General features: G+C 42.7%; 1 protein-coding gene across 1 annotated transcript; it reads right to left on the reverse strand.

The window, feature by feature from the left end:
* Positions 1-2443: 2443 nt before the first annotated feature.
* On the reverse strand, positions 2444-14966 carry BMP2 (bone morphogenetic protein 2). The gene is made up of 3 exons (XM_031656556.1): positions 13782-14966; positions 12216-12568; positions 2444-4452 (listed from the first exon to the last, which is right to left on the reverse strand). The coding sequence occupies exons 2-3, from the start codon at positions 12559-12561 to the stop codon at positions 3608-3610; spliced, it is 1191 nt and encodes a 396-aa protein (XP_031512416.1). The 5' UTR covers positions 12562-12568; positions 13782-14966; the 3' UTR covers positions 2444-3607.
* Between the last annotated feature and the right edge of the window lie 2794 nt (positions 14967-17760).

Raw genomic sequence — 17760 nt, forward strand, 5'->3', positions numbered from 1 at the left:
GGCTTGTTAGAAATCCAGGATCTCAGGCCCCACCCAGGCTCACTGAAACAGAATCAATAATAGAACATGATTCCAGGAGGTCTGTACACACATTAAAGTTTTATTCTCCTTACAGAATTCCTGGTAATTTGGATGCACATTAAAATCTAAGTTTTATTTAGAGCATTGGTCCCCTAAGTTAGGTAGAAGTTGACTTTGAAGTTTGCAAGGCAGGGAAATGGTCAGAAAATTCTGCCCTGGAGAATACCAAAAGGCTGTAATTTATGTCAGCAGGGCGGAGGAAAGAGGAAAGCAATTTACCTAAGCTGAGCAGACCTGCATCTTATTCCCCATTTCAGCCTACCCGTTCCCTGCAAAAATAAAAAAATAAAAAATAAATAAACAGAAAAGAAATGGCACCAGGACATTCTTAACATTTCTTGGATTGTGAATCCATGCTACAATTACTCTGGGCTTTAATTGCTCTTGACTGCAAGGCTATGTTCCTTTTGCTTTAGAACAGATAAGGAGGCTATGGCATGTAAACATTCAGTGAATCTTATTAATATGCCAGTAGAATAGAAATATGCTATTTTTGAAAGCCCTTTGAATTGTGCACATGATTTTCCCTCTCCAATAAAAAATTGAGGGAAAAAATATGAACTGCTTTGGTAATGTAGTGATTACACAGCTTGTTATATAGACCAGGTTTACACATCATCTCTCTATTCTTGGCCTCTTAAGGTACAATTTAAAGCTGCGATTCGAGTAGAAATTATGAAAAGATGGAAGCACAGATAGATCTGTAAGCTGCCCACACTCCCTCTTCCTAATTTTTGAAGGCAAATAATGAACATGGTAGCCTGCATGTGCCATACAGGTTAAAACCATGCCAGAGAGGCACACGCAGTTGAAACAAGCACAAAAACAGATGATCAATGTAATCAATTTTGAAAGGCCGTGGGCCCTTAAAATTCAGAAATGACTATGTGTTGACTTTTTAAAGCCAACTCTGAAATGATTCAAAGGATCCTATAGAATAGTGACTGAAATTAAAGACATTCAGTGTTATGTTCATTTTGACTCTTTATTCCTCGGAATGAAGAATGTGAGCTAAAATGTCTGTAACAATGTAGAATGTTTGTAAAAATACTGTTTCTCATGTGAGCTGCCAAGAGGGTCAGAGTCTCTGATTATAAAATCTCTGAAACTAAACTGAAAATGCCGGCATCTATACATATGTACTATATATTACATACATCTTTATATGTATATTTATGTATTTTGTGTTTTATATATTAAATATGCATATGCAAGAAAACACATTTTAGTTGATACCACTGAAAACAGTTTTAACCAGGAATATTAGAACCAATGAAGCAGAGAAATCAAAAGGGTGGATGGAACTGCCAAAGGATAAAATCCTTGTGCTATACTCTCATGCTCTCATCTAGAGAATGTGAATATGAGAAAACATGGGTTATTAGTTTTAACATGTTAAGACTGTGCAGTCTGTCCTTCATGTCCATGGCAATAGAGGGTGAAGAACAGCTGGAGAACAAAGAAGACCCCATTCCCCTTAGTTGAGTATAATCTAATGGTTCTCACCTAATCAAGAACAATAGAACTAGAGGTAAAAAGAAACTAAAAGATTTTAAAAGTTAACCAGTATTAGCAAAAGATAACCATCATGCACATTTAAAGATAAGGTTTACATAACCTCATAACCTCCAAACCGTAACTAAGCTCATAGTCATCAAAAGTTAATTCCTAGGAAGAATTTGATTATAACAGTCTGTTCCACTATAAACACACCGTTTTTTAGCCATTTCCAAGGAGATTAGAAGTAGGTTTCACCAATCATGCACGGCAGGATCAGAGGGGATGCAAGGTCCTGGAAATTGACCTAAAATACTGCCAGTAAAATAGTGGGTAGTTGTGGGTGCCCTGCTCTTACAAACATCTGCTGAACCCTTCCTTGGGTCTGATTCTAACCCAGGGTACAGAAGCCCTGACACACTGGTAAGTGTTCAATCTGAGCAGCCTAATTTGACTTCATTCTGTTTGGGCGTCAGTCCAATTGGCAGATGTTCTTCTAGAAGCTGATCTCAGACACTTTCCCTTTCTAATTTTTTGGCACTGTTGCCTCTGTTGCATGGGCTATTATCTCTGAAACTTCATCTCGGGTTATCCAGGTTTTGCTTGTTTTGTAGGCTTTAGTTTTCCCTTACATCTTTCTGCCCGAAAGAAGTTCATTTGAAAAATACTAAATCACTGGTAACACCTTTGATGCAAATATGACTTATCAAATAACTTGCCTGCAATTTTCCAGCCATTCATTACCTTTCCCCCACCCCCTCTAAAATATTAACTTCAGAAACAAAAATGCAAACACAAGGTCATCATTGTGAGCACTATACAAATGCACCATTTTCTCTTACAGGTTGGACTTTATAGAATGAAATGCCAGAGCTTTGATATTTATTATCTGAAATAGGTTTAACATTTGGAGAAATGTGTTCAAACACACAACCTTGGAAAGAAAAGCAAGTTGATAGGTCAGCAAACAGGGGGTGAGGAGAAAACACGATGTGCATAATTTTGCTGCGTGTTGGGCGAAAAGTTAGAAAAGTGGGTTCTTTGGAGAATAAAGAGCTCTCAGATGAGGTAAAGGTAAAATACAAATAAATTTCCAACTCTTGATGAGGGCCACAAGATATCAGTTTTAAATATACATGACCACAATATCAATCATGAAGAAATCTTATGTTTTATTGAATACTTTGGCCAGTTCAGCCCCTTTGAAGGGATCACTAATTTAGGAAAGAAGAACAACAAACCATTATTCACTTTCCTGCAGGTTCATCATTTTCCTAATTATTTCTATTGATCCTGCTTTATTCTTTCCGCAAATTAAGGGGCTGGAGGAGAGTTTCTATAATAGAACAGCAATGTCTGGTTCTTATCCAAATATTCCACCTAATAAGGATGTAAATTCTCATGGACTGGACAACCACTCTGCAACATTCCTGAGAATTGAATAATATAATAATCTTGAAAGTCAGCAGAGCGGATTATCCACTTTTTTTTTTTTTTTCTGGACTTGAACTTGTGAACTTAACAGTAGCGCTGCAAAAAAGCAAATGTGCTAAGCACTTTGCCAGAGTAACCTTCCATGTAGACTCTTCATCTTAAATACACACAACTGAAAACAACTACAATTTTTGGAAAATTATGTACAAACCCGATACTTCTTTTGATTACATATAAATACAAATTAGCTATTTTTTTTTTTCCTAAAAAGTGGTTATAATAGTAAATAAATACAAAATAAATCTGACCATTATACTTCATGTGCTGGGGTTGAACCCATATAAAATGTACAACTAAATACATTTTAAATCTTTAAGGAATAATTCTCTGATTAAAATATTTGTTTTCCCAACTTCTTTTCGTAGATATAAATATATTTTCAAAATAGCTGTTTTTTTTTTTTTTCCATTCCATTCCATAAATAAAGTCTTCATTGGGAAATATTAAAGTGTCAACTGGGGTGGGGATTTTTTGTTTTTTTCTTTTTTCTAAAATATATATATATATATATATTTATGTATTTAATTTTGCTGTACTAGCGACACCCACAACCCTCCACAACCATGTCCTGATAGTTCTTTAATACAACCTTTTCATTTTCGTCAAGGTACAGCATCGAGATAGCACTGAGTTCTGTTGGGACACAGCACGCCTTAGGAATCTTAGAGTTAACAGAGTTGACCAACGTCTGAACAATGGCATGATTAGTGGAGTTCAGATGATCAGCCAGAGGAAAAGGGCATTCTCCGTGGCAGTAAAAGGCGTGATACCCCGGGGGAGCCACGATCCAGTCATTCCACCCCACGTCACTGAAGTCCACGTACAAAGGGTGTCTCTTACAGCTGGACTTAAGGCGTTTCCGCTGTTTGTGTTTTGCTTGACGTTTTTCTCTTTTGTGGAGAGGATGCCCTTTCCCATCATGGCCAAAAGTTACTAGCAGCGGCCTTATCTGTGACCAGCTGTGTTCATCTTGGTGCAAAGACCTGCTTATCCTAACATGTCTCTTGGAGACACCTTGTTTCTCCTCCAAGTGGGTCACTTCCACCACGAATCCATGGTTGGCATGTCCCTGTGCAGTCCACCGCATCACAGCGGGGGTGACGTCAAAACTTTCCCACCTGCTTGCATTCTGATTCACCAACCTGGTGTCCAAAAGTCTGGTCACGGGGAATTTCGAGTTGGCTGTTGCAGGTTTTATGATTTCATAAATATTAATTCGGTGATGGAAACTGCTATTGTCTCCTAAAGCATCTTGCATCTGTTCTCGAAAAACCTGAAGCTCTGCTGAGGTGACAAACTCCTCCGTGGGGATAGAACTTAAATTAAAGAAGAATCTTCGGGTTGTTTTCCCACTCATTTCTGGCAGTTCTTCCAAAGATTCTGATTTGATAGAGAAAAACAGGGAAGAAAAAACAAAAGTCTTTCAGTAAACCAAGTAATGACATTTGATTATCTACGAAAATTTTTAAACCTCCTTGTGGGATTTGATTTAACCCACGTAAAAGTCGGTCACAGAACATAAAAATTTCCTCTTTAAATAAAAACGGAGCCTCCTTTCTCTCTGTTCTGTAAGTTCATGTCATCATGCATTGCATACCAGGAAACAACCTTTCATAATTCTTTGTTGTGTTTTTGATCTAATACATGAATACTGCTTCCAGGTGGCTATAATAATGGGGGAAATGGTGAAGCATTTCTTTGGAATTCCAGACTTTAGGGTAAAAAAAAAAAAAAAAGTCAGCACTATAGTTAGTAGAGGTCTAATGAGTGAGGATTTGAGGAAATTATTGCATTTCTTTTTTAAAAAAGGCTTTAATGTCAATCCCTTAAGCAGTATTCTAAAACATTACTCTGCAATTTAGATGATTTACAAATCTCGATATACAGATTTCAGCTTCCTAATTAAAGACTCTGAAACTCAACATCAACGATGACATTTTGCAAAGCACACCCTACTATTTTACTCAAAAGTCCAGAGACAAAGGCATTTACAGGGATCTACTTCTTTGGAAACGTACGGGTGGTACTAGGACACTGTAGCAATTAAGGCCAAACAATTTCAAGAGAAATAGCTTCCCCAACTGTTGTCAGTTCTCTCACCTCTTTATGACCTCAAATATCAAAATCTCACTTTAGACGCTTTTGGAAGAAAAATAAATGACCTGTCTTCTGTTTGTAATGCCTTTGTAGTTTTGAAAGATAAACCATGTTAAAAACCATGTACCTACCCAGTAACAGGCTGCAGGATGGACACAAAACCAAAAAAATGATAAAAATTTATGAAAATATGATTATGATTTACATACCAAGAGGAACAGTCTCATCCTATTACAGAATAATCCTTCTATACCCACTATCATTATTTCAAAATAGCCATTTAAGTGGGCCATGCACAAAAGCTTTGTCTGATTTAAAATTTCTGAATCTCAATTTTTAAGAAGTATTGTTCTCCGAGCAAGTAGTATATAATACAGTATCTTAAATGCTTGTAGTCTGCAAATCATCAAAGGTACAACATTATTATTAAACTGATAGTATATACCATGAGAGTTTGAGATATTTAAGTTTATTTTATTCTAACTTTACCACATCCTATCATTTCACTGCCAACAGAATTTGCCCGCTTCATTCAGAATTCCTACCCAAGTGCTAACAAAATCTATTTTGCCATAGTTCCATGTTATCCTAAGAGACTCTGTTTTTTTTTTATTAATTTTGCAGTTGTATTTCCCCTAAAGACAAACAGCTATAAGTTGTGCACTGAATCTAGATGCCTTAGCAAAGGAGAATCATGTCAGATCACTCACTCAAAGGATCTACCTATATAAGCCTTCATCATCAAAGCAACCATCATTATGCAAGCTAAGTGGACACACCAAGTTCAATCGGGGCAGTGTATACCAAACTATGGAGTAACGCTTTAATGCAGTGCTTTTCAAACTTCAGCCTTCACATCAAACAGCTTGTACACCGTAAAGCTTTAGATGCAGGCTCTGATTCAGTAGGTCCGGGGAGATGCCTGAGATTCAGCATTTCTAGCAACTCCTGAGGAGGGGATTCTGGGAACTGCCAGACCACACTTGAAGTGTCAAGGTTTTGTAGGATGTTTTCCTTATTCAAGTGTAGATTGACAGAGGGGTGCCTTTTTAAAGGGCCTTTTTGTTAAATAATATAAAAATGAATAGAAGAACCATTAGTGGTGGCAAATGAGTAAGAGTTGAATGGACCAGCTCTCGGTGGGCCTAGCCAGGGTCTCAGAACAGAAGGTTCTTCTAAAGCTCTTCTATGTGGATATGGGGACTATCAGGCCAATAGAGTCCTTTAGGGGTCCCTTGTGCCTATTAATCCAAACCTCTGGGGAATACCTTTGAGGATCCATCCACATTCTAAACTCCACTGGAAGCTAATGGTACTTTAGGCCAGCCACAATCATTAAAATAACCTTCCGACCCTTTGAACCTGGACTCCTCTCAGTGGCTCCGAACAAGTACCAAGGACTGTGTTTAGCCTCTTTCTTTCTCCTTCTCCTTGTAATTCAGATATTTCTGCTGAAGGTAATTTTTCAGCCAAGAAGGTAAAAGTCAGCAACCTCAGATCCCAGTGACACCACAGCCAGCCCACCTGAGCTGCTGGCTTATTTGATAAGAATACACATAAGAAGAACCTCTTTTCTTTCAAAGAGGGGGAAGCAAGGAAAATTATCTAGAGCATTCACTGACTAGTTATATTAACAAAAGTGCCCAGAGAAATCACAATTGCAAGAAAAACCCTAAATCCCAATCCATAAAGAAACATACATTCTCACACATTCTCTCTCTCACACACACGTACACACCCACATGGCCAGATGATGACAGTGAAGGGACAAGCTACAAGGCAAGTATGAGGGACAGGTAAATGAAGTTAAGAAGATGGGTATAAAAAAAGGTATGAGATAGAATAATAACCTCCAAAAAAATTAAATGACGAGACTGAATCATATAAAATTGCCACTATTTGACCAGAAACACAGACAACAGCAATTTTCTGCGGTTCAAGGTCTCGGTGGAAGTTTGTAGCCTTAGCAAAGGAGAATCACTTAGTGGCCTTAAGAAAGGAGAAAAAAATACACTACCAAATAATAATAGGTGATACGAAGATCTTTCTCTGACCTTCCCACTGCACCTCAGTGAATCTGTTTCTTGAAAGATCCCATCCTCAATACAAAAGCATCCATTGCAACACCCCTGATTGTGGAGACAGGTCACAGAGGTAAGTTAGAAGTTCACAGAAACCCTCAAACCCAGGAAAGTAACCAGCCAAGGTTAGGGAATATACCATCATTTTCTTTAATCTGCCAGGGCAGAGTACGAATCTTTTCTTAAGGGGTACAAAAATTAAAACCTATTTTAAAGTCAATTAAATAAACGAACCTTCTCTAAATTATCACAGCAACCCTGAGGATGCCAAAAATACAGGGATCCTCAAGTAATATATGCTTTTTTGGAGACTGATACAATTGCTAGTTTTCTGTAAATATCCCTTCCTGAATAAGCTGAAGTTCTTAAGGGATTTGAGGATGACGAACTATGTTTGACCCAAGTTTCTGAGCTCCTAAGTTCTTAACCAAATGGATGGAACTATGGCTGCAAAAATGTGAGAAAGTGAAGAAAAATAAGACAACAATGATATTTGACCCTTCCTCCAAAAATGAAGTCCTAATTCAATAATCTATGCTACGTCAATCATTGATCTACCTTAAAATAATTCAAAAGACAGCTGAATTCTCTCAGCCAGCCTAGGTCCACTCTGGCCTCCTTTTCCCTAGAGAAGGGAAGGCTATAACATTAACGAAAGAAGTCATAATGATAATGATAGCTGAATCCTTTTTATGAGTGTATTCTGCCACTATCCGATTTATATGAATTATTTCACAACAAACCAATTTGAGAAAAACACTCATTGTCTCCATTTTGTAAATGAAACAGTTGGAGTTCAGAGAGGTTGTGTAACTTCCCTAAGGTCACAGAGCTAGCAAATTAAGAGTAGATATATGTCATTGAATCTACTGCAGTTCTCAGGTTTCTCAATTTTTGTTTTGTTTTGTTTGTGAGACAGTCTCGCTCTGTTGCCCAGGCTGGAGTGCAGTGGCACAATCTCAGCTCACTGCAACCTCCACCTCCCAGGTTCAAGCAGTCCTCCCACCGCAGCCTCCCAATTAGCTCAGATTACAGGCGTGTGCCATCATACCTGGCTACTTTTTTATATTTTAGTAGAGATGGGGTTTCGCCATGTTGGCCAGGCTGGTCTGGAACTCCTGACCTCAAGTGATCTGCCCACCTCGGCCTCCCAAAGTGCTGGGATTACAGGTATTAGCCACCATGCCCAGCCAGTTCCCAAATTTCTAGCGGCACTAGCCAGCACAAATAGACGGCACTACCTAACATACACGAGGACTCAAAAACTGAAGCAAAAGTCAAAACCATTAGGGGCACATTTATATTTAGTACAATGATAACATTGGATGAGTACTGTCCCAACTAAATGAACAGAAATATACAACTTAGGTATGATGGACAGAACAGACAGAAATGAGCAGAAAAGTGATGGGGTCCACTGGAACATGTCTCTTTTATAGGGAGCTGCTGCTATTTTGTGGCTGCCCTTTCGTTCTAAATAAAGTATGGTAAGTTTTAGCAAAAAAGTAAGTTACCATTATGCTTTGAGGATTTTAAAACACACTTTGGGCTAAAAAACCTCCAGTAAGACAGCGACAACGACAACAAAACCTGGGGATATTCTGGCAAATCAGTAAGGCTGGAAGTCACTGCCGTAACACAGAATGAAAGAGGCCGAGTATAATAGACAAGATTTTCCAGATAATAAAATAACAGAGAACTGATCAAGGAAAAAAAAATATCAAATACAAAAGGTTAAAAATATTCCATTTAAAAAAAATACAACAAAGGAAATGGCAACTAAAGGAATAGAGAGCATGGTTGTCATCAACAACCCTGATTTGGCCTCTGCCCACCCTTAACAGCAACACCTTTGGAAAAATGAAGTATTCTCTCATTATCTCTGTGAAAATACACAAAGAGCAAGTCTAAGAAGACAAAATAGTTCACTGCAAAGGGATCAAGAGAAATTTAGGGGAACCACTAAAAAAGAGGTGGAATGGAAAATGTCAGTGCCAAGGAAGTATCATTGGACACCAAAGCCTCAATCTCAACAACCATTTCCAAATAGAGTAACTTTCCTACTTAATGCGGCCTCTGTAATGACAATGAAATACCTGGGACCACTAGGGAACCATACCAGGGAAGTATCGACTTTGGTGGATCTATGTGTCCAAATCTGTTGTTTGCACTGGGAATTTGTTCCACAAAATATCTAATGAAGAGCAATAGTTGTTTCTTGAACTTTTCTATTATACGGATATTTTCATAATTGTATTTGTGGAAAGAGGGTTAATCTCTATTTGAAAGCTTCAGTCATAGAGGCAAATAATCCAGTTATTTCATGTAAAAAGAAGACTGTGTCCTTCAGAGTGAGGAGAACAAGCACCTGGTCTTTCTATATTCCCATCTGACAAAAAAGCATAAAGACTTTTTGGAGGGCCAGAGAAGTCAACCAGTGTCAACTTGTTTCCAACTAAAGCAATGCCCACAACACTCTTTCCACTTGCAGAAGTGACTTTTCTATGTTCAATGGCAGTTTCGAAAGGCCTATGTAGCTGAAGCACTTTTTAATGACCTTGAAAACAATAACATTTTAGCAAGCTTATATCCTCCCAAATAAAAGCCATTGGAGAAAGGACTAGACAAAATACAACAGGAAAAATACAACTGATAATTCTGTCTCAGATCCTCTGTGATATGGTTGCATTATACTCATATTGGTTGAAAGAATGCCATCATGATGTCCAGTAATTCCACCAAACCATCCGATCACATCCACAAAGAAAACCCAACAGGTAATTCTTATGATTGGGTCTTTATGTCTTTTATCAAATAAATGCTCATTAATGCTGTAGAAACTAAATTCCGTTCTTGAGCCAGCAACCTTCATCACATGGTTTACCAAAAATTTTTTTAGTAGCATGCATGGCACAAGGATGTTTATAAAAAGCAAATCCTGGGTTTATACAACAATGATTAGTCTTGAAAAAAGTGCTATATCCATCCAGACTAAGGATGATATATTAGTCATAAAGAGACAAGAAATGGATTCGTTGAAATTTGGGGCAAAATTACATAGCTTTTCTCCATTATCTAAGTGCATTAAGAACTGAAGTTATTATAAGTTGATTTTAATCAAGTTGGTAACTTCTGTACTGTTTCTCAGGTAACATTTACACTCACAAAGATATAAATTCTGACTTTATAAACTTAAGCATGCTTTTTAAGTTAAAATAACACAGTTTAATAATGTGTAGCCTGTTTAGTTTTGATCAAACCACTTCTAGATGAATGATGAGAATATGCAGACATCATTGATAAAATCCTCACACAATGGAATATTTTAGGTGTTAACTAAATGATCTTCCTTTTAAGTTGTAACAGAGACACAGCATCTTCTTGGCCTTAAAAATAAAGTTAAGAGCTTCTATGCTAAATTTCCAGAAGAGGTTTCTAAAACAGCTATTCTTACTACATTTCTATACAAAACAAAAAGTATTCTAATCAGCATTAACTGGGAATGATTAGCTGGATCTATAATCATTTCAGGGTTAAGATGGCAGAATGTACACATACACACAAATTTTCCATATGACAACAGGGTACTTCTGCTTTCATTGAATGAATTCTGAAAGAGTGGAGTGAGATCTTACTGCCTTTCAAATCTGATTTCTGCTAGCAGAGAGCACCTCACTTAGAAATGTGCTTGTACATGAACTGATGATCAATGCAGTGTCCCTGTCATAATGTATAGCTGCCTCAATGATAAAGTATCTTCTGCTATGTGACCTGCCTTTGGGACTTATTCCCATTACCAACAGATATTCTCACAAGTATAAGTCATCCTTCACACTGGGAGAAAACATCTGGCTGTGCCATTGCTGATTAGTCTATTATCAGTGTAAATTTCCCACTTGAAATTTACCACCTAAGCAGGGAAAGGCAAGAAAGAGAACTTCACTCCCAACCCCATCAAATATCCTTCAAGTGGTTGCTCTGTGATATCCAATTTTGTACTCTTTTCTAGGATTTGAAGAAACCCATGCTCTATTTTAAATGTATTAAGCCAAAGAGGCATTTAAAAATGTAGAAAAAGAACTGAAGTGGAACATATTTTTGACTAATTGCTCTAAGAACTTAGGTACAGCAGATCTCAACAGCTGCTGTAAAACATTTCCAGTCCACTAAATGCCCTTCTGATGAAACAAGCAGAAATATCCCACCTTAGAAAAACCACATGTAGTATCATAAAAGAAAAAAAAAAAATCCACATTTCAGTGCACATGAAAAAAAACAGGCAGCTGCTACAAACGTTTTTATCTGAAGGCTTGCCTTGTCTCTACTCAGAGCCTATCTCGGATTTAAGCACAGGACAAGAAAGTCATTGTGGAAACAATAAGATTGATTGTAGAATTGATCTCCCACGGGGATTAGATTGGGATTCAAAATCTTCCACACCAGGCCCAGATCAACCATAAATTAGAAAGACTTTGGGGCCCTGGGCTTTGATTTTTCAATACTATCTCTGAAAACTCTGCCCTTGGCTCTGTCTACCCTGAAACCCTGGCTTAAGCAGCAGATTTATAGAGCAAAAGCTTCCAAACAGACTTAAAGAAATCTTAATCTGCCTCCCTTTTCCTCCTTTTCCCTCTGTGGAATTCTTGCACGTTTAGCTGACTAGGGGCATGCCTTTTGCCCTCATCTTCCCCATCACTTGATTTCTCTCCAATTCTTCCGGGAGGAGTAGCTCTTCTGGCTGCAAGCCAGGAAGAGGGTGCGGAGTTACTAAAGGGGAATCCCTGGCTCCACCACCACACAAGCAGTGAGTTAAAATCAGATTCAGAAACCATAGTACAGAAGCAAGAGTGGAAACGTCCGCTGGCGCCCTGGCTAAGCTGCCTCTATAGGGATGGCTGCAGTCTGCCCAAGGTGGAGGGCTTTGCAGGGTGACTCCCCGCCCCCACGCCCTGCTCCATGCCTCACCTTCATGGTGGAAGCTGCGCACAGTGTTGGCTCGGCTGGCTGCCCTCTCCAACCGGTGGTCTGGGGCGGGTGAGCCCGGCTGGCCCGAGTGCCTGCGATACAGGTCTAGCATGTAGGGGGGCACCACGGCGTCCCTGCTGGGGGTGGGTCTCTGTTTCAGGCCGAACATGCTGAGCAGCCGCAACTCGAACTCGCTCAGGACCTCGTCAGAGGGCTGGGATGAGGGGCGGCCCGACGACGACGCCGCGAACTTCCTGCGGCCCAGCTCCGGAACGAGGCCAGCCGCGCCGCCCAGGAGGACCTGGGGAAGCAGCAACGCTAGAAGACAGCGGGTCCCGGCCACCATGGTCGACCTGCGGACAGGACCGACGTGAGTCACCCGAGCTCCCCGCCCAGTCCTCCCCCCTCGCGCCCCCGCGGCCCGGGCTCCCATTTGGCTAGCGTGCCTCCTCCAGGGTGCCCTCCTGGCTTGGCACACTCGCAAGTCTAGGTAAGACCGACCGAAGCTCAAATGTTTGGGATAATGAAGGGCCCCAAGTTCCAGAACCAGGTGATTTATCGCTCCCATCCAACTCTTAACTTGTCTAACATAAGATTTGGGGTTTGCCCTCCCCTCCCAACCAAACCAGCGCCAATGACTGTCACTTTTTTGTGTGTAACACAGCGCTGACTGCCAATGCCGGGAACCTGGGAGAACCACCGCTTGGTCTGACACCCTGCGTCCCCTATACAAACCCAAATGCAGAGCGCTGAGCGCTCTCTGGCATATAAACACACACAAATGGTGCATGTGACTTCCTTAGAGGCACTGTATAGAACTTCCTGACACACACACACACCCCTATAACTTCCAGACCCTGTAAGCTCAAGGCCACAACTTCTGAAGCCACTTACAACTTGTGTCCCACGCCCCTACACTCAGGGGTGTCTGGAGAGGCAACTCCATCCTGCATCCCCGTAGTACAGTCAAGATACTCATGTATCTTCCTGGGATTACATAAATGGTGAATATCTATTAATGCACGTGTCAGCTGTTAAAAACACAGCACCAAGTGATTCTTCAGTACTGACCCCTCGCATTTCTGGAAACAAGAAGGGAGAGCCCCAACTCCTAGTACTTTTCTAAATGGGATAGGGCTCTGAGTAAAGAAACCAAGTCTCCCAGAAATACTTGAAGAAGGGAGATCGCCATGGCAGGGTGGACAGGTTCTCAGCTAACGGGTGAAACCCAGGGGCTACCCTCTCAAAGAGATTTCTTTGACTCAAAAAAAAAAAAAAATTAAAAATAAATAAATAAACAAAACACCTCATCTAAGTGTTAACAGCTCCAAAAGTATTCCGGGGAGAGGGTAAGAAAGAGGGGTGGAAGAGTGCGGGCCGGGAGGGTGAGGCTGATGGTCGCCGGGGACAGCTGGAAGGGGGCACCCCGCAGGGCTCCGTTGCACGTGGACTGGAAAGGGGTCTGTTTACTTCTGGCCTGGACGTAAGGAATGGCTCTGCCGCAGTGGCTGCCCAAATCCCCCTCCCACCCACCACCTACCCCGGCCCCTGGCCCGCGTCCTCTACCTTTAGGAGACCGCAGTCCGTCTAAGAAGCACGCGGAGACACGTCCATTGAAAGAGCGTCCACATGGAAAAACTCTGGTCAAAGGACCTGGCGCAAGGACCGAATGTCCGTTCCTTTTCTTTGCCTCCTCCTTCTCCCGGGTGCCGGCCGCGCAGTCTCTTTTCACGCTGGGAACAGCGTCTCAGTCTCGGGCAAGGCCGAGGAGTGGAGGGGCGGTGGGGCTCGGAGGTGGCGAGGCAGGCTCCGCTGGGGCAAAGGCACCGGCGCAAAGTGGGGAGCTCAAGTTATTCTCCCTGCAAGTTCAAGAAGTCCCCAGCCAAGTGCTGACACACAACAACAGCGAGCAGGGGGAGGAGTGCGGGGCAGGGAAAGGAAGGGAGAAAGGAGAAGCTGGTGCTGTCGTCCTCCTTAGGAACCAGCGCCCGAGGGACGCGTGGCCCCGCGCGGGGCCGGCTCCAGGACTCGGGGAGCGAGGGTCGGGCGCTCCGCGCTAGCTCCGCCGCGGCCCATGGCTCGGGGCAGCCATCCTGGGCGACGCCGGGTCCGGGGAAGGGCACGGCGGCGATTTCGGTGCCAGGCGAGTTGCCCCCCCGCATCACTCTGCCTTACTCCAGTGCACCCCCATTCGCGCTCGCCAGTTGAAAGCACCGCGGCTCTGGCGCCCCGTCGTCCTCGGGCGCATTCTCCGGCGAGTCGAGCCAAGTCCCGGGCCGCCGAGGCGGGTGGTTGTGCTCTCTCCTCTCTCTCCTAGCCCTGGGGCCAAATGCCCTTTGTGACTAGCCTGGGGTCCGATCACACCTCGGCCGGCGCTTCCCAGGCCCCCGATCTCCTGCAGTAGGTGCCCCGCATCGCGGCGCTAGGGATCGGCTCCGGAGTCCCCGGCGCTCTGCGCGCCCGTCCGCGACTCTGGCGCAGCCCGGGCAGCAGAGGCCACGGCGCTGTGGCGCGCTCTGCCGGGTGCTCCAGCCCGCGCGGGGTCTGCGGCGCGCGGGTGCCTCGCGGTCCCCGGTGATCCGCGCGGCGCTGGCCCCGAGAACGTTCGGGTCGCCGGCGGAGGCTGTGGCGGCAGATGTGCGGCGGAGGCTGCCAGTCCCCGGCAGGGTGTGGGAAGCGGAGCGACTAGCGCAGCGCGAGCCGGGCGCAGCGCGGCGGGGCGAGGACTCCGGCGGCGACGGCGGCGGCGGCGCCGTGGCGCGGCGCTCGCGGCTTTTAAAGGGGACGCCGCCTGCCGGCTCCCTCCCGGCCGCGGCCGAACACCTCCCCCTTCGCGGCACTGCTCGCCGGGGATCCCCGAGCGGGCGGGAGCTGAGCGCAGGGGTGTGGACGGCGCGCCCGGGCAGCCGCGGCGGGGTGGGGCGGAGGGCGGGGGCGCGCGGCCGCCAAGGGGGGCGCTCGCGCCTCCACTCCCTGTCCTCAAAGGAGAGATCAGCTGGCGCGCCGGACCCTCGCGGGGACTCCGGAGGCGAAATCCAGGACAAATGCAGGGTCAGGGTCTGGCCTCTATTTCCCCTCTGGGCCCGTTATTCAACTTTCAGTTTGAAGTTTTTCGATAATATACAATTTCAAAAAACAAAACAAAACAAACACCTCAATTACAGCGCATTTTGGCATAGCATAGACGTCGGATTCACGCTTCTGTTTCCCCGGAATAGAAGGAAAATTAAAAGAAAACAGGAGGCTGGAAATTGAGTGTTTTTAAACATTAATACAAAGAGATGTATGTATTTCCATATGTAAATGCATGTGTGCAAATTTCCTTTTACATAAATATGTGTATGCATTTATTTTCATATCCATATGCATGTTAGTTATAGAAATATATCCAATATACAAAAGTATGTACATCTATTTCTATATATTCATATATGAGAACATATGCAACCGAAGGTAAACATTTCGGTAAATATATGTCTATGTATGTGACATGGATGTCATCCTGCTTTACGTGACATGTGTGTAACGTAGACTGTGTGTGTGGCAGCCTGAGGGATGGATGGGAGGGATTTGATTTCTTTTCATGGTACAACCACTTTGTGCCTTGTGATGTTTATCTCACCCAGCTCAGAGGCAGGCGATTAACAGCTCAGAGGAAGGTAAAATAACGCACTGTGTGAACCAAGCATACAGGACAATTTCAGTTTGGGACCTTGGAACCTTCTACTCCACCCTCTTCCATCAGGCCCCCCAGAAGTAGGGCTGAGACACGTGGCCAAGTCACTCCTCAGCTGAATATTCGCTCAAGTCACTCCTCAGCCGAAACATTCCTCAGAGCTGCTGCACGATGAGTCTGGGGCCAAGGCTTTCTGGCCTTCCCAGGATTCCGGGAGCCCCCATGCACAGCACCTCAGGCTTGCCCAAATGATTCCCGAAATCAAGGGCAGAACATTTTTGGAAAAGGCCACGGTCTGCTTTCCCAGAGCTATCGGGCCTGCAAACCAGAGAGAAAAAAGTCAGAAGCGGGAGCTGGTAATAAAACTATTATCCATGTGTATTATTTTTTCGGTGGGGGAGCTAAAATAATACCAGGTTCCGCTCACGTAAATCGGATTAGCAACCCACAGAGGCGAATCAGGCACTTGCTGTTTCTAAAGGTATGAAGGTCAAATAAGGTATTTTGGAGGAAGCCTGACTACCAGGAAAATAAAACGGGGTGGGGGGAATTATTCAGGAACATGCTACTTTATTTCCTGACCAAAAAAAAAAAAAAAAAAAAAAAAGTGCTATAGAAGTTGATTGTCACTCAGAGTCACTGGACCGCAAACAACTAGGCAATGAAACGTATTCTACTCATAGACACAGGCTTCTGAAACTATTTCCTTTCCTATCAAGTTTAATTAAGAAGTTAACAGTCGTTTCTGTCATTACTTAGATTGCAAAAACAAAACAAAACTTCAGTGAGATTTAAGTAGCCTTTAAAGATGAGGAAAAGTTGGTAACTATTGGATGCACCCGAAGAAAAAATAAAAAATAAATCTCCTGGGATGACATCAAGGATGTCTTGCAGCTTTAGAACTTCATAACTTGGTAAGTGGAAACCTTGTCAGTTTAGAATCTGAGGGAGAATGGGCGCTTCTGAACACTGTTTCATGTTAGTGTTGCCCATTACAAAATCGCTTTTATGTAGGGTGTGTGATTTCTGAGGAACTACTTACTGAATGCTTGTCCCAAGCACAACTTACATAAATTTTGGCCCTTTTTTTTTTTTTTTTTTTTTTTTTTAAAGAGATGGCTGCCCTCTTGTGGTGGAAATGAGTTTGAACGCTGGAAAGAAAGAAGTCCATGAATAAATAAATAGTCTCCAAACACTGATTAGGGATCGAAGTACAGGATGACTGTACCTACCCATTTTCCAGGGAAGAGCAATAGTCAGAAATGACAAATCTAAATAGAGACAAAGTATTTTTTTTTTCCTCTCTTCACTAATGGCTACCTTCCACCTGTGATTCAGAATGCTGGGTTATTTAATACTTTGGGAGAGTGTCTGTTTGCCTTGAAAATATCACTTGCTACTAACCATTGTCAATTCTACCTTCTTCAAAGGTTCATTCAAAGTTTTTCAGTTCAGAGGGTGAAATTCATTCTTGCTGAATTTATCAGATTTGGTGCATCTGCCAGCAAATGTGGAAGCGGCAGAGGTGGGAGTGGGGAGTTGTTTAAGAAAGGACTAGTAGAAGTTGCAAATCCAAGTGCATCAGAGGGTACAGACAAGTTATGTAACAAAGCAAAAATGACCAGATAATGATTCCACATAAATGAGGTTGTTGCTATTCCATTTCAGTCATTTCTTGCCAGTTTCTCAAGAGATAGTGGGAATTTGCATTTGATTGTGTGTGGATGAAATTAAGTGCTTACAGTCATACTTCAGCAACTTTTACTTTAGCACTTCAGCTCACATGATATTCCATTTTATTGCATTCTGTAGCTATTAGCATTCAGCATTGTTCTTTCTAGGCCAAACATTATCCATATTAACCTTAAA

The sequence above is a fragment of the Papio anubis genome, chromosome 16, assembly GCF_008728515.1.
Source record: "Papio anubis isolate 15944 chromosome 16, Panubis1.0, whole genome shotgun sequence".
NCBI lineage: Eukaryota > Metazoa > Chordata > Mammalia > Primates > Cercopithecidae > Papio > Papio anubis.

Coding starts and splice junctions, on each gene's coding strand:
- BMP2 (XM_031656556.1), bottom strand. CDS start 12,561: ATGGTGGCCGGGACCCGCTGTCTTCTAGCGTTGCTGCTTCCCCAGGTC. Junction 4,453..12,215: donor GCGCAGCTTCCACCATGAAG/GTGAGGCATGGA, acceptor CTATCAAATCAG/AATCTTTGGAAGAACTGCCA.